At 33.1% G+C, this 25,193-nt stretch overlaps 4 protein-coding genes across 8 annotated transcripts; 1 reads left to right on the top strand and 3 right to left on the bottom strand.

The window, feature by feature from the left end:
• Positions 1-16: 16 nt before the first annotated feature.
• On the bottom strand, positions 17-20,009 carry LOC143346237 (post-GPI attachment to proteins factor 2-like). Of its 5 annotated transcripts, XR_013080385.1 has the most exons (6): positions 19,964-20,009; positions 18,678-18,988; positions 18,322-18,589; positions 17,521-17,718; positions 11,766-16,729; positions 10,323-11,732 (listed from the first exon to the last, which is right to left on the bottom strand). XR_013080385.1 is itself a non-coding variant. In XM_076774162.1 (5 exons), exons 2-5 carry the CDS (start codon positions 18,840-18,842, stop codon positions 63-65), a joined length of 681 nt encoding a protein of 226 aa, XP_076630277.1. In that variant the 5' UTR covers positions 18,843-18,988; positions 19,964-20,009; the 3' UTR covers positions 17-62. The 5 variants fall into 5 exon arrangements, 4 of the variants coding, with proteins under 4 accessions (XP_076630277.1, XP_076630274.1, XP_076630275.1 ...); XM_076774162.1 differs by lacking the exons at positions 10,323-11,732; positions 11,766-16,729 and adding an exon at positions 17-112; XM_076774159.1 differs by having other exon boundaries at positions 10,323-16,729.
• On the top strand, positions 7,748-8,856 carry LOC143347137 (integrator complex subunit 12). The gene is made up of 3 exons (XM_076776063.1): positions 7,748-8,173; positions 8,301-8,625; positions 8,702-8,856. The coding sequence occupies exons 1-3, from the start codon at positions 7,748-7,750 to the stop codon at positions 8,854-8,856; spliced, it is 906 nt and encodes a 301-aa protein (XP_076632178.1).
• A 734-nt stretch (positions 20,010-20,743) lies between the features above and the next one.
• On the bottom strand, positions 20,744-22,638 carry Rbm13 (RNA-binding motif protein 13). The gene is made up of 7 exons (XM_076774158.1): positions 22,471-22,638; positions 22,360-22,406; positions 22,135-22,278; positions 21,535-21,847; positions 21,222-21,473; positions 21,025-21,102; positions 20,744-20,955 (listed from the first exon to the last, which is right to left on the bottom strand). Exons 1-7 carry the CDS (start codon positions 22,483-22,485, stop codon positions 20,818-20,820), a joined length of 987 nt encoding a protein of 328 aa, XP_076630273.1. The 5' UTR covers positions 22,486-22,638; the 3' UTR covers positions 20,744-20,817.
• Positions 22,639-22,749: 111 nt separating this feature from the next.
• Positions 22,750-25,040, bottom strand: LOC143346238 (uncharacterized). The gene is made up of 4 exons (XM_076774163.1): positions 24,949-25,040; positions 23,716-23,899; positions 23,352-23,566; positions 22,750-23,223 (listed from the first exon to the last, which is right to left on the bottom strand). Exons 1-4 carry the CDS (start codon positions 24,961-24,963, stop codon positions 23,065-23,067), a joined length of 573 nt encoding a protein of 190 aa, XP_076630278.1. The 5' UTR covers positions 24,964-25,040; the 3' UTR covers positions 22,750-23,064.
• Positions 25,041-25,193: the final 153 nt, after the last annotated feature.

A 25,193-nucleotide genomic window follows, 5' to 3' on the forward strand; every position in this document is an offset into this window, starting at 1 on the left:
CCTTTTCTTTCATGTTTCTGGCGTAATGAGGGTTTCATGACAAACTTAGCTTTTAAGTGCCATTACAGGTGAAAGTTAGTTGAAAGTTGACGGAGATCATTTTGAATACTTTCTGAAAAAAAAAACATGCATCGAAACACATAAATTATAAACAGTTCCTTTCCTCCCATATAAATGCAATTTTGGTTGTTTAATGTTATTTCAATACCAATATACCTATAAGCGCTGATTCACTGAATCAAATATCTATTTTTAAATCTCATAATGTACAACGTACAAGAAAAGTTTTTTCCTCCGCGAGACGCACGATCCTTTGGACTTTTTTTATATTTTAAAAAGAAACGGAGATATTCTTGGAAACACCTTGTGCACAAAAAGAAAACGTAAAATGTTTCTCGAATAGTTAGTACAAGTTCACTAGTTCAGTGTTCATTCTATTCTGTGCGCGCGATGTACGTAATTTAAACGATTACCATTGAAAAATACTCTGCAAAATAAAACTCACGATTGAGTTTGGTTTGTTCTCTGCGCACAACGAATGTCCAGAAATACGCTTTAAATATGACAAAACGTTTAACGTTCATGAAATCGAATGTCACGTATCAAAATGACACTCAAAGCGTGTCTTTTGCACGTAGACAAAAGCGGCCGTAATTAATGCTTTTATACGAGGGCTGTAGTGCAAGCTCCTTTTGTCAGTTGGACACATTATGCTCCGCAAATGTTTACGAACGATCACAGAGTAGCGGAGCGTGCACGATGGCAGATTCGCCGCGGGGCTGAAACGTACAGTTTTCGTGCTGGTTTTCAGTGCGCGCGACACATTGAATGGGAAAGGCACGGTCCGATTTCACCCGCGAGGTTTAATTACTTAATTACATGAACGTTCGATTTTCATGACGTGTCGACGAACCGCGGAGGCTAAACGATTCCGTTAGTTTCACGGCAATTCTGCGCGCACTCTTCTTTTTCGATCAAAATATGATTCCGCGATACGCGTACAGAGATTCGTTTCTCGATGCTTTCGTTTAAATGGAACAAAAAAAATAGAATTTCTGTACGCGAGAACGGTATTTAAATTACCTAAAACCGCTGCTTGTTTTAATTACAATTTTTATAGAGCAAAAATTCTTTGCTTCGATCACAAAAATTCAAGATAGGGTAGGTTTTTTATCTTTCACTGGCTATAAAGAAAAATGTAGTATTCAGATTCCATTATTGAATGAGAGATAAGAGTTCTATGAAAATGTACACGCATTATAATTGTAGGATCGAATGAAGCGTCGTGCACGTGATTTGAGGAACGATCTGCGTTGCGTTGCGTTGCGCAATTATGTATCTCGCATTCATTTGTATCCAACAAGTTTACTTGGTATCAGGATGTAAGTTCATCGACAGTTCTAACCATTGCGAGAAATATACAGTGTCGTTAGGTCGTGATTGCATCGTCTCGTTAAAGATTATTATGCTCAGATCGAACTTTATCACCTGAGAAATTTGTATGCGTTTCTATAATTAATTGAAATGCATTCTACAGAGGAATTTATCAACATAATTTATGATTTTCTAACTGATAAGTATTGCTTAACCAAAACGTTCCTTACAATTAGCTAATAGTGGTAATTTATAGTATAGATAATTTATATAGATATATTTTTAACATAAATAATGATACAAAAGTTTACGACTAACAAGATTCTTATATAGAGCTATTCCTTTATCCGTGTAGAATTCTATTTCGTAATTTTATTTCGCTTCTCAAATATCATTAAAGAAACTTGTTTCGACCATAAATAAAAAATGTTTTAATACGCAACAAACTCGATACAATATGATTGCATTGTTCGTCGAGAGTTTTTCTGAAATTCAAATGTTTAAACTAATTATAATAGCGTGTTACACTACAAACTGATTAAACGCAAATTGGAGCAAACTTGCAATTATCGTTTCGCAGAAGTTGCTGCTATTATTCCTGCATTGTTTGAAACTGCACCGGAGGACACGGAAGCCGGCCAATTCGAGTTTTCGCTTAAATTTGTGACGTCGCAACAATGGCTAAATTGTATTCGAATATCGTATTCACAGACGCATGAAATTATTACCAACACCATGACCTTTCGGGCTCTTTCGATTCTCTGCGACGGACAGAAATCTTGTTAAAATACTATTAACATTTTACGTTCTCGAATATTAAAGTACGCAAATTTGAAACATATTAAATAACGCTATTATTTTCGTTACGAAATTTCAGGAATCGAATGAAACTGTTCAAGTTTATTAAAATATTTTAACAGGCATAGGTGTCATATTAGAATAAAATTAAACTGTCTGGCAAAGCTTTGTTTTGCTTTTTAACAAAACTTTTTAGGTATATAAACAATCTCTCTAATATATTTCTCAAAATTAGTAGATACAGACCCATTACGTTGTCAAATTGCATTAAAATCGGTAAGGATAACAACCGAACTTGTAAGCAAGAAGCTAAAAGCTGTTACACCGTTCACACTTATCATAAGCCGACCTTGAACACACCGATCCTTCTGACCAAATATTTCCTTTTCCACCGAACCTTTCCTTATGTAATCTGAAATCTACGCCAACCTAGCCGCTTCCTTGCTAATTCATTTTAAGGTTAAAAGCCAATATCAATGGCTTGGCTGTAATTAATATTTCAAAATATACAATCGATGTGTTGGAATTCCTAATCAGCCTCATTAGAGATAAATACTCGATTGAAATTATCTTCGATGATTTAATCGAACCAATTAACAACTTTAACGCCTCGAATGAACCTTCCCATTTAACGTTTAACATCAGAATACAAACGCGACGATTACTCGATCGAGTTTAAAGCGACGGCAATCTCGCGAATAACGACAGTTTACAATTTTTTACGGTGGTAATTTCTTTGTATTTTTTCTACAATTTTTGTCAGCCAGCAGTTTTATTGCAACATTTACGGCGTTAGCATCTTCCCCCATCGATTGTTATTTTAAAAAAGAGATAGAAGCGTTCGAACCATCGAACCTTCGCATCACCTCATAAACTTCGAAAACATTTCTTATAACCGGCGGATATTCTGCGAGGGTGAGATTCCTGACGGAGCTTATTGCGGTGGAGATTTACTTACGCGAGCGACAAGCCACGAAATATTAAAATATTACGTGAACGGTGTAAACAGAAAACTCCCGCAATGCCCACGGAACAGAAACACCGCTCGTAATATTGTATTTTTCTTCCTAAACGTATTTCTTCGTCGAAATGGAGTGATAAAAAATGATTTACGTACTCGTAGAAAAAATTGGAATATCTAAAAACTACGAATGTTATACAGGGTGTTCGGCCACTTCTGGGAAAAATTTTAATGGGGGATTCTAAAGGCCAAAATAAGACGAAAATCAAGAATACCAATTTGTTGATGGAGGCTTCGTTAAAAAGTTATTAACAATTAAATTAAAAAATTTCAAATCGTTCTAAAAAAATTATTTCCGATTGCAATGGTCGATTATAATCATTTTTAATAAATAGATATACCTCCGAAATTCTGCCCAGTTTGGAGAAAAAAATTCGAGAAGGTGTGAAATTTTTCAACAAAATTAAAAAATTTCAAATCGTTCTAAAAAAATTATTTTTGATTGCAGGGACCAATTATAATAATTTTTGGTCAATAGACATACCCTCGAAATCCTAACCATTTTCGAGAAAAAAATTCCTTACTGAAAATATAATTTCTGGCCAGAAATGTCTGCCCGAATTTTCATGCGAATCTTTAAAACGTCATAACTTCTGAATGGATTGGACGATTTTAATGTTTAAAAAAGCAAACTACGCGTATTTTGATGGAGAATATGTACAAATCGCAAAAATATTCGAAAAGTTGGTCCTTGACCCCGCAAAATGAGAAAAACCCCATAAAAATGGTCCAATTTTCAAACAGCCATAACTCCTACAATTGTGAATATATTTCAATGAAACTTTTTTCTGAAGTAGAGCCCATAGGTACCTACAAAAAAGTATTAGACAACTTTTCTGTAGGACGTGAAACGAAATTACTAAAAATCAAAAACGAATTTTTAAGGAAAATCGACAGGGGGTAGGTGCCTAAATTTTTCGGCGAAATTGAAAAGTTTCAAATCTTTCTGGAAAAATTATTTTCGGTTGCGGGGGTCAATTATAATCATTTTTAGTGAATAGACATACTCCCGAAATCTTACCCACTTTCGAGAAAAAAATTCAGTATTGGCGGAACTTTAAACATTAATAACTTCTTAATGAAGCCACCATCAACAAATTGGTATTCTTGATTTTCGTCTTATTTTGGCCTCTAGAATCTCCCATTAAAATTTTTCCCAGGGGTGGCCGAACATCCTGTATAATTTGAAAGAATTTGAAAGTTACGATTGCGAAAATTATACCTGCGACGAATGAAATTAAATTTAAATTTTAAAATTTATATGATTATTTCTGATAATTTTTATCCGAAATGATCGGTCCAAAAGAGATGGATAGTATACAACATCGATAATTACGGGAATTTTGAGATCCAATTTCTCGTAATTATTATTGAGGTATTCCTAAAACAAATCTATTCTTTTTCCTTCGTTCCTCGTACGAATAAATTTAAACAAAATTAAATAGTATACGTTCGAAAACTTATTTGGAATTAAATCGTACGTCAAGGAGTTCAAATACGATTTCCACGACTCCAGCTCGAAAATCGTCCCGTTTCGTCACGAAACCGCGAATACCGATATCGCATCCAATCCTGTTCGAACAAACGCTAGAGTCTGACTGAATCAAAATCGTACGTCAAGGAGTTAAAACACTCTACGTTTCCTCTAACGATTTCCACGTCTTCAGCTCGAAAATCGTCCCGTTTCGTGTACCGTGCGTGCACTAATATGTCCGATCGAAAGGCGTTGGGTCGCGAAACTGCGAATACCGATATCGCATTAGATCCTGTTCGAAGAAACGCTCGGTTCTGAGCGAACCAGGAAGAAGACGTAGAAGCGTAAACGGGAAAGGTGGTGCAGAAAGGGTAACCGTAGAGTGACTTGTACCTCACCTGGCATACCAGAGGAGTATCGCGACACATTTTGATCGAATTCTTCTCGAGGTCGAGGAATGCCGGTATCCCCGGTAGATATTATTACATATTTAGGCGGAACGGTACGCTCTCGGGGGTAATACACTTAGACGTATTCTCTCCCTGCGCGTTGCTGTCGGGGCTGCTGGTGGTGGTGGTGCACGAGGATATGTATCCAGCTTTACTCGCGCGCACCGTTCTATACCCGTTCCTCTCTGCTCCGACCTCGAAGGATCGCAGTTCTGCGCGATATCCTGCATATCTCGGCATACCGTCCTCGTCGTTTCCGACATTGTTCCCCGGCCCCGACCCCGACCCGGTCCCTGCTCCAGCCCCGATCCACCAGCGAATAATCCTACTCGTTCGACGTCTACCGGGCCCGGCTTCTCAGCTGGATTCCACTCGATTCTGGTACTGTGCTTGCAGGGTGAGAATCCACCACTGTCCACGATAATTGAACGCCTTCTTTTCCAATCCACGAGACACTCGTTGCACGCCACACTCGTACTGTTCGGCGTTCTCCGTTTCTTCGTTCGCTCTTGCGTCTACTTCGCACCGATTTCTTGGTTTCGTTGTGTACGCTACTGTTTACGAGTACCAGGACGTTTTGCTCGTCTTGAAAAATGCGAATCAAAGTACAATTTTCAGAGGAGAATTTATCATCTTGCTTTCTCGCGTTTAATTATTTTAGTGTACATTTTATAACGTTGACGAATGTTTATTATGTGAGTTGTAGGTTGCAAATCTGAAAAATTTGTACCCTGACAGGAGTTTAACCCTTAAGTGGACTCTCAATCTCAACTGAATAATTTTTCTTCAAAGCATTTAAAGAACAATAAACTAATGGAGGATTACTTAGGATATGTATTAAACAATTATTATTTTAAACTTGCAGGGGGTCGCAGCGGCCCCAATAATCCGCTTAAGGGTTAATCAAACTATTATAATTTCGTAGACTATTTTGTTCGTGTTCCATATGTATTGATTACTCTTCCTCTTTCCACATTAATCTTCATTTTGCGCGAACGTTAAGAGCACGAAAAACGTAACTGGTTAAAATGATGGATGAAACACTGTCTGGTAATCAATGATTGAAATGGTTGTACTTTCTATCGTAAACTTTTATTAAAAAAAAGTTTAATATGTAGATTTACAATATAGCAAAATTACTCACTCACTGTTCATGTTTTTAATAATCATTATTGAGTAGTTATTCTAAGTTGTGAAGGCTGGCTGATATTTCGAAAAATGTTCATCGTTAAATAAGTTCGACTATTTCAATCGATTAAACAGAAGAATAGAAGGCAAGATATTTAATTCTAATGAAAATATTTAGTCAATAAATGATGTGAAACTGAAGAATGTTGCCATTAAAAGAAGCAATTATAAAAATTTAACGAACATTACCATCAAGTATATAAAAGACAAGCATACAGAATCTACTTAATATTCGACTGTACTGTACATTGATAATAACTCGATAGAAAGTATAAAAATTCCATCATTGACTATTTACAAATAAAAATACTGCTGGAAAATAATTCTAAAAATACGCATCGAAACTACGAAACTTATGAACGTTACGATCTTCTTAAAATGATGTCCCTTACGAGAAACTTCATTTCGCGATTCAAACGTATTTCCTCGCGAGAAATCATTTCCTTTTCGATTATACCATGAATTGCACCCCATCCTACGCAGAACGAGTCACGTGATCTATTAGAAATAAATACCTACGGAACCGACAAGGTTGTTGCAAGAATATTTTTAACGTTTATAACGTTATGTTCTTACAGAGACGTTGATTGTATAACTTTAACGACATTTTCAATTTTTTATAAACATATCTGCTTGTTTTGATAGTTGCATATAACGAGTACAAACACATATTTGTTTATGAGGCGCGTTCGAGCTTTAAAATTAATTTTCAATACGACAAGCGAGTAACGACGGTGTTGACAGGTTTAAATTTTTATTCGTTTACTCTTATAAAACATCTTTTCTCGATTATTTTTGACGAACGTTCGTAACTAATCAATCGTAAAACGGTCGGTAGTTTTATTACCAGACCGAAGAACAATAGTGCATCGATGCAAATCTATCGATATACAATCGCCTGAGCGAGTCGATGCTCGAGTTAATAAATAACGACTAGTTTTCTTCGACACATTTCACAACGAACGTTCATTCAGAGTTTCTATTATCGACATTATCGTTCGAGTAATTGAACTCGTCGGGCGTTTGATATTTTTATAAACTGTAACGTTGTTCCCGAGCATCGAAGTTTCGTTCGCGCAGAATTTGCAGAAAAGGTTTTAATTATCGAGCAATAGATGATAAAAAAACAAACGTTAAAAAAATGTATTGGATTTACACCCTGCGAAGTGAGTTTTATAAGATACGATCTATCGAAATGCAATAAGAAATTTCAGTATTCAGCACAAAAATTATGTTTTTTCTTAATGGGTGTTCCTACGTGTTCCATTATTTCGTAAATCTTTCTGCAGAATTATTGCCAATTATTTCTACAAAATTTACGTTGCATCAAGATTACAAAACTCTATTTCAGAAAGTGCCTGTCAATAACTGCGATAAGCGATCGTTTCAAAAAAAAAATTTGAAAGAAATTCATGGGTAAAAGTTGCTTGAAATTTCTGCAAGATGTTCGAGGATACGGAAGATATATCTGACGTCGAGGAAGATTTCTATAACGCACTAGCGCTGTTACGTTCGACGGACGAGGATAGCACGGAGAAACTTCGTAAAATGTTAGACGCGCTCATCGAGAGGAAGTACGGTTTTGACAAAATTTTAATGGCAAACATACCGAAGAAATTTCTACAAAATACCAAAATTCATGGGAAAACAGTCTCGAACAACGGATTAGAGAAGCTCGACGTCGTCTCGCGCAGGCCCGGAAATACCTCTCAGAAATCCATGAATCTGATATTCTTGGATAATGCAAAAGACAATACATGCAATCCAATAAAAATATTCGAGGCAGACGTTGAGGATTATAGTGAGAAAGGAGACATTCCGAGGATATCTATACCGGACGAGGGATCGATAGATCTGCTTCTGTGCAAGGTTTTTCTGTGACTAATTAATTACAACAAAATAATGAAAACGTTAATTTTCGTTCGACCTTTCTAAGCGTGAAATCAGTGAATACGATTTCAGTGTACGATTCTAATTTTACTTCGTTGAATGGAAGATCTGTAACGGAGCAAAATTGGGACCACTGATTCTATTGGAGTGTCAAGACTGTCAAGAAGTCTACCACCCTCTGTGTCACCAGCCTCCAGTCGTTGACATCGACGTCTACGATCCTAGAATCGTCTGGCGCTGTAGTAAATGCACGGACACCGCTTCCGTAAACACCGATCTCGATTTCGACGAAACGAAACCGAAAAGATTTTGTTGGCACAACGATACGGACGACGCGAAAGAAGAAGCTTCTATGAACACCGAAAAATTGGAAAAAACGGATACGCATCTTTTGGAAAACGAAACTAGTATCGTCGATCAAGTGTTACCTGGTAAACAAAAATTACATTCAGTGTTTACATTATTATTGTTTCCATTAAACGTGACACGAAATTACTATATTTTTAGATACTTATCAAAAGATTGGTTGTATCGACGAAGGTACGATATTTGCGAAAGATTCTTTGCAGTTAACTCAGAAGATAATGAGAAGTGTATGCTCGAATCAGTTAAAGAAACGAATCGGATCAAAACTTTCAGTGACTCGCCCTGTTACTAAGTAATAAAAATAATCCTAATTAAATGTATTCAAAATTACGTTTTACATTAAATCTAATAATCCTAATGTATTTAGAAAATAATGGATGGATATATGGATATAGAATATCTCTAAAGAAGCTAAAAATGGATTCGACGATTAAAAAAACTATTATTAAAAAAAATTGCTTTCTACAATAATATATGTTGTCCTTCGTACATGTTAGGGAAAGAAAGACCAAATTGAGAAATTTAACGTTACTTGATCAAGATATTAACGCAGTAAGTAATATTTATTTTCGTTCGTTTGTCAAATAGAGAAACATCGAAAATAGTGTTTAGAAAAAATGATTCGATCGCTCAAAGTTTTGGAAAAAAATTTTTGATGATTTTTATTAAAATATTTGTTTTATGCCGAAAATTAATATTTTAATATTTCACGATGCTCTCAAACGCTCATATTATATTGTTACGCGATGAGGTATTGATTTTGTGCTGCTTTCACGCTCCAGCATTGAAATTTCTTTCTCCGACGAATCACTCGCTAAAAATATTTATTATTACGTTAATATTTCGTCGAAATAAGGTTAATTTTGGTTAATAAATCGCTATTAAATATTCTGCTTTTATAATTATTAAAGAAATAAATCACTTCTGTTGCAGTTAAGAGCAAAACCGTTCCTGAGCTGTTTTAATGCTATTTTGGTCTGTATAATAAAGATAGTTTATTTTTGTACACGCGTAGTGTTACAAAATGCTATAGTACGAGTACTGTTACGATTAACTTTCCGTTTCAAAGGTCTGTCCACGAATCTGAGATTCTTGGCCCTTTCTCGAGAGCAGGTAGATGCTTAAATGGGTTCTAAACGATTCGAAATATTTACCTGACAATAGTGGAGGCAAGAGAACTCAAAAGGGTGGAAGAGAACTAAAAAAAATCGGAAAAAAAGTTCGACATTTTGTAGATGCAAGAATTCCACCTCTTGACATTATACACTGACGATGATACTGTTTAAGTTTTGTTTACGTATCTTGACACAATAAAATTAATTTTCAAAAATCTATCTCACTTCCTACCTTCAAATAAATAACATTGATCATCATGCCAAGATAAAATGTAGCGAATAATATATTAATTGATAATACACCATCACATACTGCAGTACAAAAATTGACAGCAGAATTTAAGTGATCGTAGCAGTTTGTAATTCGACACGTATAATGGTCGACAAAAAACTGCAAACAACGGTAGAAATCGTGAATAATGCGCACAATATTGTTTTACAAGATCGACGAATGAAAATATCCGAAATTGCTAAAGGCGGGTGTATCGGGTGAACAAGTATATCGTAAATGTTGTCTATTGCCTCAAAGATAGTAGTATTAACAGTGTCTCAAACTATAATTTGACGAGAACTGAAACTTAAATCTGGTAGTGGATTATAAAAAATAACTCTATAACGGTATGAATGAAGTGTTTTGACGATGAATGTTCATGCACATTACGCTTTATTTATTAATCATTCTTTACATGTACAAGGCAAAACCCATCATCAAACGTTTTTCGCCTTTTAACAGATCAACGCAATTTCACACTTCACTCCCGCTAAAGAACATTCCGATTACAGTGCAGGACACGTTGCTTAAGCCGATTACAGATAACGTACATTATGTTGCCAGCAACTTGTTCCACGCAGCAACGAAACATTACGAATAACAGAGAAGAAAAAGAAACGGTAACGTGTCATCGAGATTCGATCAACCTTCTATTTTGGTCATTTACATACTCAGATGTTTCTCTATCATTGTCGCACGTTCTCGATCCGTTTGCTCATTCCTTCTCTGTATTAAGGTCAACGGAGTTCAATTACCTTCGGCAACCATGCCGAAGTTTTAATCAGGCTTGATGCTCGATCACTTTCGCTCTAATTGATCGTGCGTACAAGAAGAGAAGATCAAACATGCACGTGAAGCGCTAGAAAATTACAGATCGCCTGTAATTCAGTGTACGATGTACACACACCGTGACTCTTTCTTCAAGTTAATCATAATTACGTAACGTGTAAATGTAGACTCCGTGCAATTAATTCTAAAATTTTTTACATTTTTAAATAAGTTATAACGAAGACATCAGACGCAATTTATCTATGCCCCATTATTAATTTATTTATGCTTTACCTTCGACGCTGTACAGGGTGTTACAAAATACATGGTACAACACAATAGGTGGTGATTTCCATCGAAAACAATAAATCGAGAATATGAAATCAATCTTTTCTCCGTTCCTGTTGACTTTTTAATCACCGTGTTTGAAGACGTCCATATAAATAAAACAAAATTTATTTATTTATTTATATCGTATTAGAATATATGAGAATCACGATAGTCGAAACGCAATGGACACAGTTGTACGTAGAAATGCATCACCATTTACAAAGCCACTACTTGTTTTGTTTCTATGGACGAAGTCAAATTTTCCCCTACGAGTCTTCGTTTTCGGGACAATCGATTTGGAGAATAGACTGGAGAAACTTTTTGGCATCGACTTTGTGACAAAATAAGCTGTTGTACGAGAAAACGTAACTAAATATACAAAGCTTTTGTTTTTTATTTCGTTAATTGACAAGCCATTCAAATATTGACAAATCGAAGAATGTTTTGCTTTGTGTGCGTATTTTATATAGTCTAAACATCAATCTCCTTAAAACGAAAGCTTTTACGATAAATGTTATTTTACATTTTCGATTTATTCCTGCACACAGAAATCGTCTGTGTTTCAATTGTAATACGTATTTTGAAACACTCTATGTAAAATAATTTACAATGTTGAGTTACAAATCGGGACGAAATACAGTAGTTCCTATCTTCAAGTGACAAAATCTGAATCGTCATTCGCATAAAACTAAAATTTCTATATTTTTAATTATATCTTTACGAAAGTATTTGCGAAATTTAGAAATGTTTTATAACATCATAAAAATGTTAATAGTCGTATATGAATAAAATATAATCCAGCGTAAACATAAAATGCGATGAGAACGATTTTATTACTCGAAACGATGTAAGGAATATCACTTGAAACCGGGAATTACCGCGATATTTATTCGATTAGACCTTATAAATTATTTTCTATCCTCGCGTTATAATTTTGGCGTAATCGTAGCGAGACACAAAACTGTTCAAACGTCGACCGTTCATCGACAGGAAGTGTCCAGACAGAAACGAATTCTGTGATAATACTTGTTACGGATCTCCAAATAAACGAAAACATCGTCTAAAATTATTGATCTCGACAATTAAATAACTTAAAAAATAAACAAACTAGCGCTATTTCTTAATTAGATAGGCTATAAAGACGATGAGTATAGTTTTTTAAGCTACTGTACAAACGTAAAGATAATAAAGTAAAACAGCTATTTGTGCTGATTATCACAGAATTGTTAAAATTGTTGTTCCGTTTACGGGGGCACGACGGTTCGTTCGTCCGTTCAAGACGTATTGTAAATTAGAAAAAGTGTTTCGGTAGCAAAATTATGTTGGAAAATATGCGCCGCGGAATAATGTCCGCCAGCCGGTAGCAAGAATATCCGTGTAAAAATTTCTTTTCGAATTCTTTGTCGCGGCGAAGAGCGAACCGAAGCATTTTTCTAATTCTTCGCCATAATACACACAGCGCGCTTTATTCAAGCGTCAACGCGTTATGTCGTTGACAAGATTCTCTGTAGAAACTAAAATTTCAAAGTACCTATCGAGTCGATATGTTTCTCATTACCGTCGTCATTATTGCTGAAGAATTCAGGTTCGAACTATACAGAAAATACTGTACAGTGCTATAAAGATTGCTCCTGAATGACGTTTACGACGAAAGAAAAATTCATTTCTTTATTTTTTTTTTATTCGTCCATAAAATGCATTTTCATTATACTGACGCTGTCGATCATTGATTTATATTATACGAAATTTTAACCGATAAGGAAATAATATTTTTTTTTTAAATTCTAATATCCATTCAGAGGCAATCTCCAGCTCCCTAGTATAAACGCTTAATACCGACTCTACGAAGCTCAATCTGGCACGCAAAATTTCTGTACCGTTTACAAAATAAGAGAAAATCTACTTTATATACGTAGATAATAACATTACGTAAAATATTAGCTCACAACCAAATATTACTATTCTAGAAAAATAGTAGCAATAATATAATTGGGAATAAAGATCTAGCAAATATTTCTATCGGTATATTTCTTTTCTTTTTTTTTAGTTTAACGATTTTTCTCAATGTTAATAATTTGCCTTCAATCACTCTGAGGGTGTGAACGAATTTTTACAGTGTGTTAGAACGTCCGTGTGGTATAATTTTGAAATTTGATCTTTAAAAGGGGGTAATCGTAAATACGCTAGTACGAAAAGCTCTCCTAAAAAATGCTAACGTGTGTGTGCATGCATGCAACGAGAAAAATTGACGTTTAATTGTAATTGCAAAACTTATTATCGAGTCCGTTATCATTCGCTACCTATTTAAATCTTCCTTAATTTCGAATGACTCGGTATTATTTACGATATAAAGTTCTTCGCCTACGTTTTTTAACTATATGTGCACCCTCTATATATACAATTGCAAATAGGAGCAATGTGGAATAAAGTGGTTATTGATATTTTTTGCTCGATACATTTAATAGATAATTGTTGTAACTATAGTGAAGTATCACTCTGCTCCAGAACCCACTTTGAACTACTTTATATAATGAACCTCTGTTTAAGCCACAGGAGACGTTCAGCCTAATTCATGACAGAGTCATCGTGCCAAGTGGCTGACATCAATTAAATAAAGATTCTGACACATGTCAAGGTTGCCCTAACTTGCACTTCATCAACACATTATATTCTGGCACCGATGTGACATTTTACATAAACCGTATCAGATTTCTTTGTCTCTCGAGTCGATTGTAGCCTCGTCGAAATATCGAGTTAATAATGTTACGAGGTAAGTACGAGCCCACTATAAAATTAGATATCGAAATGAACCATCGCGAGTAACGATACTCTCTAAATCTGCAACTAACTTGTAGTTATTCGCGAATTGTAAAATATAACTGTACAATAAATCATTTTCATAAATTGTTTAAAAAGAAAAAAAGTTTACGATCGTTTCACTTTTATAGTGCCTTCACAATCGATATTATGTATCACCTATATCTATCGATAAACAGATTGCAATTATACGAATTTATATGATTTTTATTGGATAATTAAAGAGAAAGTATGATAAATTGATTACATATGTATAAGCGATTGAAATGATTACATTATAAATGATTTATTAAAGATATATTTTATATCAATTTTAATGTACATAACATCGCGGATTCGATGCCAGTACAATAAATACATGCATAGTATCTTTAATACATCACTTGGCACAGATTTTATCTGGTAATTTTATCGTGAAACTAGCTGTGACGATCTACAATTGTTTCTCTATTATGATTAAAAACAAATACAAACAATCGCGTTATGATATCTAATTTAAGTGATTTAATTTCATATACTCACTTTGGTAAGTAAGTTTTATTTATTAAAGTGAGTTGTTCATAATTAAAAAATAACGTTATATATTTAAAAAAGAAAGATTGTTTACCAATAATTTACCATAAACTTATAAATATTGGCTCAGACATCAAAATACTGCATAATAAATATTTGTATGTGAGAAAGTGCAATAAGGACACCCTTAAGTAAATGTTACATGAAATCTATCTTTTACTATTTGCATTCGAAATAAAATATGTAAGGAGCATGACTCTGTAATATAGCATTTATAGCAATAAGCGATGTATTTGCTTAATCTCGTTAAGTATGACACATATTCATACGAATGTATAAAACAGATTTCGAAACCTACAGCAATGTGTTTTATCACAAATATTGTTTCATTTAATGTTCTCTGTAAAATGTTACTGTGAATACCTTGTAAAGGTATTAAAAGGGACAATATGGTTCTCGGTTATAAAATTTGGTACAAACAGTTATTCAAATTAATTTCATAAATTTGTTCCATAATTTTGAACGTTATTCAAGCTTTGGTCAGAAATACATTATATAAGATAATTATTGATTTTACTTTCTGTTTATATGTCATCCTCTATTAAAATCCTAATTATTTATATGCCAATTATTTATTAATTATCATGTTTTACTTAAAGTCTGCATGCTAACCATAAGCAAAAATATTAATGCTTACATTCATAACATAATAATGCAATGAACAATTTTACATAAATATCATCAAATAACCTGTTCCGTTTTGGTTGTATTATATTTTACATAATGTACAACCCATGTATATTTATGCACAATAAAATATATTGATGATATACAGCTGTACAATGGCGTACAATAATTCTATTGTACCTTAAATTAAAATTGCGTACACTTACTTTATGAACGCACCCTCATTAAAGACGAAAATCACGTTAACGTAAATGCATCCTACATGCTAACAATGCATCAAACTTCATGACGTGACAACGTAATAATGATTTAATACAGATCAAAAACATGACGACTAGAATTAATTATCGACTAGAATTCTCACTTTGCAAAAATCCTCTAAATAAGCAGGTTTAAAATTGTCAATAAGACAGCTCATATAGCAATTCTTCTTTCACGCTATTATTCTTTCTTACTCTTTAAAATAAGCTATACATACAAACTAAATATGAAATCCCATTAGTTTGGACTTTATAATATTTAATATTGTTTGTATGTAGGATACATAGTTGTCTAGTACCATTACGAGTTTACCACTACCTAAAAGGCCATTAAAGATTTCATTGCCTGGGAAGATACCAGTGCCATACTTTGGAAGCGCTAGATTTGTTATTTTTTCCTTTCAATTGTGCCTTTATACGTATATTATAAATAATTGGAAGATATTTACATATACTTTCAATTAAATGCAAGAAATTAAGATAAAACCTATTGTAAGTATGTGTAACCTAACATAAAGCATTGGTTCAAACTAGTATTACTGTGTTGAATTAAACATGTAAATTAATTCGAGAAATGTTGTGTATTGAACTGTGTATCCACTCAGTATGTACGACGTATTTTTGAATTCTTACGAACACTTAAATATTTCAGCGAAAACACTTATATACAATAAATATTACGTGCATACAAATATTACCCAAATATTAATATTTACTAATGCGGTAAATATATTGTAACAAATACTCTTTTAAGCATTTTCGCATGCGCATTAAAATTTCAAGAATTGTTTACGATAAACTAAATTTTATGAAATAAAATATAAATTACCAAACGTACAACGAAACTTTTGGGAGTTTATAATCACTTACTAGCACTGACATCACATCATGAATTAGTTGTGTGATATTTCTCGCTCTCTTTTTCTTTCTCGATAAAAACGATATTCAAATATAATGGTTGCAGTTTTACCTTTTGATCGTTTCAAAAGTCGCGAATGTTACATTTCACGTTTCATATTACGTTATGATATTAAAAGTATCGCCAAAATCACGGAATTCATAAAATGTATGGTAACAACTATTTATAAACCCTCTTAGCTTCGTTTAGTACAGACACGTTTAGTAAAAAAATGCTCTCCAGTATATGCCAGCGGATACTCAGCTTTATATAATATATAATTTCGTTTTATTTTTTGGCAATAGCACTTCCAGACAGTGGCAGTAGGCACTTTGATTACAATAATAAGATAATAATGAATATAAAATACGACGAGTTATTCCACCTTTAAGGCAGATATACCATTCCCAACAACCAGATGCTCTTTGGGAAAGTCTAGAACTACAGTAACATGAAAACCCATGTTTGCAGAGGCAATCACATACTCGCATAAGGAAAACCAACTAAATGCTGTTAGAAAAAACATTGCATTAAGTTTTATATTTAGCCACATTAACCCTCCGGCGGGTGCGCCCGTGCGCCGAGTACACGACTTAGTTTCGCGACTTAGTTTTTCGCCAAAAACGTTTTTCCCCGTAATCGGATCGACTTCGGACCTTTTCCTATTCCTCATTTGAAGTTTATTCTATCTATTTGCCCCAAAAGTTAAAATTTCATAATATCAACGCCGCGTATAAGGAGTACGAAAAATGGTGCTTGTTTTACGATAAAAAGCACGACCGCCGGAGGGTTAATTATAAATCTAATCTAAATTCAAGTGTGCTATTTACTGATGACTGTTACTTGTTTAATATCTCATACATATTTAAACGAAAGTAAATGAGTTTTAGAAATGATTCTTCTAATATGTATTTTATGGATAGGGTATTTTTTAAATATGTGGTTAAACTTTAGGAACATATTCTATTATATTCTGTGTCATAAAATGGTTCTCGAAATGTTTTTCCAAGTTATAACTATCGTTATCATTTTCTATCTATTAAAAGTAAATACTTCAATGTCTCCAAGCATCTATGAAATGTTAATGCGAAATATGCATTTATACAAAAGAAAATCATTTTTATTATTTTTTTTATAAAATGTTTTTACAATCTGTTGTAAGCAAGAAAAAGTATTTATAACTGTTAAAGTTTGACCACTTATTTCAGGAACAACATGTATATTTACTTCTTGCGATTTCATGTAATGTATTAGTGCATATTTTCATTAAATTCAAATTACAAATATAATTGTTTCCTTACCTAGATCGTGGCACAGTAATCTGTGTTTTAGGAAGAAAATTATAAGTCCAATAGTACTAATAAGACTTGTTACAAAAAGTGCCTGTTTGTATTGAAGACTTTGTGCATTTGGCGTCACAAGGCGACCAAGTCTTACTGCTGTTAGCATATATGTAAGAGAGCTAATCATGAAGGCAATGAAAATTTTTTCATGCACCGCTAAAAAAAAAAAGAAATGGATTTATTAATAAATTATTTGTTAGTAGTAAATATACAGGTTGTTCGGCCACACTTGGGAAAAATTTTAATGGGGGATTTTAGAGGCCAAAATAAGATGAAAATCAAGAATACCAATTTGTTGATGAAGGCTTCGTTAAAAAGTTATTAACGTTTAAAGTTCCGCCCGTACTGAATTTTTTTCTTGAAAATGCGCAAGATTTTGGGGGTATGTCTATTCACCAAAAATGATTGTAACTGACCCCTGTAACCGAAAATAATTTTTCCAGAACGATTTGATATTTTTGAATTTAATTGTTAATAACTTTTTAACGAAGACTTCATTAAAATTTTTCCCAGAAGTGGCCGAACACCCTGTATAATAGATATTGACAATTATTTTGCTAATCATTAATTTTAGTATGTATATACATTAGGAAGTATGTGAATTTGTTAACTAATACAATATTAATCAGTTATACTATAATTAATATGTACATTTAATTATATAGCATCACTTATCAGTACTGCCCATAATAAATAAGTATCTATTGTTTCATCCTATATTAAGTAGTAAACTGTTCTTTCTTTCATAATGTTACTTACAATAATTTTCCCTGTTGGAGATATATGTAACGCCACATAAGGCTGCTACTTCTGCGATATTCAACCAATAACATAAATTTAAAAGTCTACATCCCATAATTCTCAAAGGTACGTCCTCAACTGCTTTCAGTATATTATGATAATATGAACGATAAACATTGGCTATAATTAGACGAGGACCAATATGTAATGCTATACATATACGCCACAAATATCTTTGAGGAGATATGCCAGTAATGGCTGAGATTGATGGAAGTACATTGTAAACCTAGATTAAAAACATTCATTTTTAGTAAAGTTAACATAATTCTACTATTTACAAGAATTTATGATATCAAATATATATGTATTCATACCCTACAATGTGTTTCATGAATGTCATCTTGTTGGAAGATATATGCTGTAATGAAACAGACTAAAAGAGTAACAAGAGGTAAGGACACTGTTGCCAAACATAATTTTTTAAATGATATTGCCATATATATTGAGCTTTTGTTGCTTCCGACATTATTTAACTCCATAGTGATATTATCTAGTATTTTGGCATTTATGCACAAAATAAGATAGCACGGAACAATATTAAATAAGGCTATGTTAAAATCATAATCATGCCTTATTTTAGTACTAATTGAAGATTTTAATAACTTCCTTAAATTTCATAATGTACCTGTAATAAAAAATTAATTATATATTAATAACATGGTAATACAAATAACATGCTATCAAGAAACATTAAAAAAGAGACGCACTAAATATTATACATGCTATCATTATATTGATAACTAAAGTTACTGTTCTATAATAAAGCTGTATTTCATTCCTAATGTATTATGTAATGCAATTAGTTTCATCACAATGAAATTTACATGTATTTATATCATATTTTAGAATAAAGTTAAAATAAACGTACTGTACTGAGTAAATTCAACATGTTAAAAAGAAAAACTTAACAAAAAATATCAGAAACTGTAGTATGTAAGGCCCTTGCCTCAAAATTGCTTATTTAAAATAACGAACATATTCGGTTAATTGCCCTATTTTCGGAATTGATTTTAGAGATAACCTACTTTTTCTATTTATAGCAAACAAAAGGTACTGTCATGGGTAACGCAAAGTTCGTGACATTTGGCTGCAGATATCTTATTATGAAACTCATACTTTTGTACGCGGTACAACAGATGTAAAGTAATTGAATTTCTTTTGTGCGATAAACAATTCAACAGAAAACCTTTGTTAAACTCTTTGACAAGGCGCAAGTTGACATTTTCTATTTTCTTTTCTCGTTTTACTTCTACAAGGAATCATTTCATTTAAATCATAATAGGTACCTGGATATCCATACATCGGATATGATATTTAACAAAGCAATTGTTAATTTATTTCAGGAGTAAAGTGGATCTTATTCGAGCATCACAGTTTTTCGTTCAAAAAGATAAGTTTACACACAAGTCAGTACATGGAAGATAAACAGGATACACAATGTCCGATTAAATAGCTAGTAATGTTATATTTATGATGGAGTGTTTGAGGAATGTTACAATTTCGAATTAATTACAATTTATTACAATTGTTATAGCTTCGACGATAAATAATTCATTCATGTTCATTTATGATCTTCATAAGGAAAATTGAGAGAATTTACCTTATTTCTTGTGTACAAACACGTCGTCTGCTACTCCACACAAATTTTGTTCTAAGAGATGCCATCTACGATTTTTACGTACAATTCCCAAGCTCTTTGACCTGGCGCGAATTTTAAATTCTCTTATTAACCGCTTAAATAAATATGAATGTACACACATAGGTATTGAATTTGTCGCAAGGTATTCATTTTTCTGATTAGTAAAATGACATTGATGATTCCTAATTGACGTAATGTTGAGGCTTCAGTGTCATTTTACCAATCGGAAACCTAGCAACACAGCCGACTCGAATACAAGCCATGTTGAGCAAGAGGCAGTAAAGCTGCAAGAGTCCGATTTTACACTGAACGGACAGAGACTCATAAATACTGCGTACTCTTTCTATCAAATGCAAAATCAGACTCTCGCGGTTTTACTGCACCTCGTTCAGCATGGCTAATATTGAAATCGACTGTACATATCGATTGTTCATCGATCAATTAAATTGGGCATTTCGAAGTGCATGATGTGTTTAATTTTAACCTAAATAAAGTGAAACTTCATAAATATGAATTATTATGTAAATATCATGTTAACCATTAACTTAAAATATTTAATGAACATTAAATGGCTAATTAAGAAAAAGATCAGTTTAAATTATTCAAACATATTATAGTTAGGGGTGTAGCTATTTCAAACTCGGGCCGAGTATTTTTCTCGGATTCGAATCGGTGTGATACTCTATTACTAAAGGTGGACGGATACCCGAGTCTCGGATCGGACTGAGCACAACTCAAGACAGTACGTTTTAAGTCATAAAATAAGATTCAACTTTATTAAAGATATAATTATAATTGTCCTAATTAAATATTTATTATGCCTGTATTCTTTGACGCGACTCTTCTTCGACTTCGTACTCAATTTCCACTTTCGGACGGGCTTTCTTTTGCATTTTGCCCTTTTTACTTACTTTCGGTCGTTTTGCTTTTTTGCTGGTAGAGGGTACCATATCCTACAAGAATAGATAATTTTACAAGAAATCATTTTTTAAACGAAAAGCTATAAATTTTTATTTCATTACCTCAATATCACTTGTTTCAGATTCGAAATCGTCTGACAATTCAACTTCTTCTTTTTGTCCCGAGTCACTATCTTCATCCTATTAACATAGACAGACATATTAGTTGATGGGAATTTGTAACGCGTAATTTATTACAAATATTTGTTTTCGCATAAGTAAAAATAATAGTCATTTACGCTTAATGATAAATAAATTACCACTAATAGTTCTTCAATGTCAAAATCGTCATTTTCATCTTCTTCATCAGTCTCTGCTTCCACATAATGTGGTTCATTTCTTTCTCTTTCTATTTCTCTTTCATCTGCTTCTAGTTCCATTTCCACTTCTTTCTCAATTTCTGTCTCTTTTTCATATTCTTCTTCACTTTCTTTTTCATGTTCACCATCAACTTCAACAGCTTCCACAGCTTTATCAAACACTTTTTGTGGGAAATTGTATATATTATTGTACTAAAAAAAATAACAAATATTCTATAGACATGAATATGATTACAATACTAAAAATACATACCATGCCTTGCTTCAATCGTTCCACAAGTTGCTTTTCTATTGCTGTTTCTAATCTAGCAGCAATAAGAGCCTTTTCTTCCCTACGTCTTTCTCTTCTTTCAATCTTTCTTTGGATTGGTACAATTTGTTTCTGCCTCCTTAGCCTTAATTTTCTCATACGTATAAGATACTGTGTAATTTTTACAAATCTCTGTTTACATTTTGCTTTTACAAAACCTGGCCAATATAATAAATTTTCATTGATTTGAGCTATTGCCTTCTCAAAATTTCTAGAAAGCTTCACTTTCTCCCATGCATTTTTTGGAAAATGCACTCTGCAGAAAATTACCAATATATGTTTGATAGTGATAAATTTATTTGTAATTGGTGATCAATTTAATGTTAACACATTTATTACATATAACTGAAATTGTGAATAAAACTCAAAACTCAGAGAAATAATAAGATTTTCATAGCAGTAAATATCTTACAAAATTCCTCAGATTACTGGTACCCATGATATTTACTCCATATTTAATGGACTTGTCAGTTTGAACTGTCCCAACCCATATGTAGATCAGTCAATGTGTTAAAAAACATACCTTACTATTAATTTTATTACCTTTCTGCTGTTCTCATGTAGAGGTAAATAATACCATTTTCTTCTCTAACAGTGGCATACTGACTGTTTGCAAGAGGACAAGATGCTCTACTGCATAAACCCGTAAGATTGTATTCGTTGCGGCAAAATTTCTGTGACTTGGTACTATAAAAATAAAATACAAAATAAGATTAGCACGTAATAAAACAAAATTACTGATATTTAAGTAAAAAAAACTGTACGCACTTTACTTTGAAAGAACAAAATGACTTATTGATAACGCTCCACACAACCTACAAAAATTTTAGGATACAATAAATGTCAACATTTATAACAGATAATTCGCAAAAAACTCACATCGTCGTGCTGCATTTTGTTTACTCTGTTAGGTTACGATTTACAAACTATCTCTATAAAAAAATTAAATACTTTTGATGTAAGTATTTCCTAAAAAATATACACGTGCATTCGGAAATTCTTAAATAGTTAGATTGTATATTAGGTTAGGATTTGTATACTCTGACTAAAAAGAAAAATCACACTTTGTTTCTGAGACTTCCCGCGAACGGCGCTAATGTATATAATTACTTTTTATTTTTTTTTTTGGAAGGGGGGTTCATTCTTCTAATACAACACTTTTCTTGTAATAAAATGTTTATTTGTAGCGTCATTTCTTCTATGTCATGTTATTCTGACGCATTCGTAATAAGTAATAAGTAGTAGCATTGTAGTTTTAACACCTATAATGCCAAACAGATCTCTCTACTTTAGACTTGCCACCCGAATTCTTAGGTACAACATTTATAAATAGACAGTACAAAATACAAGAGGCTAGTCATCCTGGAAGAGATTGTCATAACGATTAGACTTATTGTAAAGTGATACAAAATTGTTATTTTAGGTCAATCCACATTGTCATGTCCTCAGCCTTATTTTTATCATAAAATGACATCAATATCCATGATTAAGATTTACATCATTAATGGCAGAAGTGGCCTCGTAAGCTAATCGTTCAGTTTCTCTTTGAGCGGCGATCGCAGCGTGTTCCTCAGCAATCTTCTGATACAACTGAGCATGCCTGTCCTTCGCTCGCCCCACGCTCGCGGAATCCTGTAAAACAACATGCGATCAAGTGAAAGCTACCGTTCCGAAACTTCTTGTGTTAATAGTAATGAAAACGAGCTTTTTTTAGTACGCCTCGAACTTATACTAAAATGGTATTAACGAATGTTTATTACTCGCGGGAGATTCGCCGGAACACCGTGAGCGTTTGCTGCAGCGATCTTCTGGTAAAGTCGATAATGTTTCTCTTTAGCAAGCCTCACTGCTTCAGAATCGACAGGTTGCGCAACTGTGTCTTCATAATTTATTAAGGAGGCATGAAATCCACTTTCATCAGCCGAGTATTGCACCGTTCGTACTTTGTGTTTGGGATCGATGAAAGAATAAGATCCTGAAAAGTAAACATGCAATGCTTTTTCGTGCCACACGGATTGAGGGTTCGCGAGCTGGGTCCTTTGCGTTTTCCATATTACACGATACACAAATTATAAATTTCATTTGTGTCTATTATGCACAATTATTTAATATTCATAACATTACCTAGGACGTGTCCAGAACCGTCTCCACTTTCTTGATGAATTCGATCGACATTTCCAGGATATCGTCCTGCCTGATATTGAAACTTGTAAGGTCTGGGTGGTGGGGGTGGCGTCGTGGTTGTTGAATATTCTGATAAAAGATGTGATACGTCCCCCAAGCAGGGGCTAATCAGAACGATTGCGATCTGATTCGAAAATATTGTTGTCTAATTAGATATCGTGATCGAATCAGTTACACTTTTACAATTAAGTTTTAAGAAAATGTACAAAAATTGTTTTGACCAGCTAAATGAGAATACCTCCTTAATTCCCAATTGATTCTGACAAACAACTTTTTATTTTATAACTTTTATACGCTTCGTCTCAATAATATTAAAACTCGTTTTTGTTTTGAGTCAGCCTTTGCCAATTTTCTTCTAATTATAGAAATGTAAATAAATTCCTACAACTTTCACATTCCTAACATTTTATAGTTTTTCCTGCTAACCTTTTAATAAAAGAATCTGATTATTTATCTCCAATATTTTAGTCACGGACGATTAATAGGAAAAGATACTGTTCGCGACTGAATAAATTAAAAGCAATCCTACAAAAAAGATGGCCATCGTTTTTCACTACGCTAATGTACGACCTCACACATGTTTAACGACGGGACAAAAATTATTTCAGCTTAATTAGGATGTTTTCCCCCAATTGTTATATTCGCCAAACTTTGGTTCACTTGATTTTTATATATTTTGTACATTAAAAATTCTCTTAATTGAAAATCGTTCACGAACAATGAAGAAATAAATATACACGTATCTGGATTTTGTAATAAATAAAATAATACGTTTTATACGAATCGATAAACTGATGAATATATTTTAATGTTAAAATATAACTATCGATTTTCGTTCACAGGTTTTATGCATGAATAAAGTGCTACATTGATTATGAAATTCATCGATCATCTTATATGCTAATAAATTAAATGCATGCAATAAACTTTTCGAAGAAGGCGACATTGAAATACTTTCTAATTTATATTTTCGTTGTTCAACCGTATTTTTAGTACATTAATATCCTTGACATTTTAACCATTACAATCGACAAAACGAGTCCCTCAAAGATATATAAAATCAACCGATTATAATTTTCCATATATCCAGAAAATATTTCGTTTGCCGATTAAAACAATTTTCAAAAATTACGTAATCTAGCATAATGGATTTAGAGACATTAGATCACTTACGATTAGATTCTTCATTGTCGTTGTCTCCGTGCCGATACCTTTGCTCACACGAATCGATATAAACTGACAGGACAGTCTACCGGTGAAAGTAATATAAGAAACTGATGAAAAGAGGAGGTAATATGTGTTAAGCCAGTTTTCACACATACATATACGTTTTACGTCATAAGCAGTACTCCGTAGTAATTCATAAAATTCTTATAAATAAAATAAGTATTCTTATAAAAGCTAAAATTAAAATAAAA

The sequence above is a fragment of the Colletes latitarsis genome, chromosome 10 (genome assembly GCF_051014445.1).
Source record: "Colletes latitarsis isolate SP2378_abdomen chromosome 10, iyColLati1, whole genome shotgun sequence".
Taxonomy (NCBI): Eukaryota; Metazoa; Arthropoda; class Insecta; order Hymenoptera; family Colletidae; genus Colletes; species Colletes latitarsis.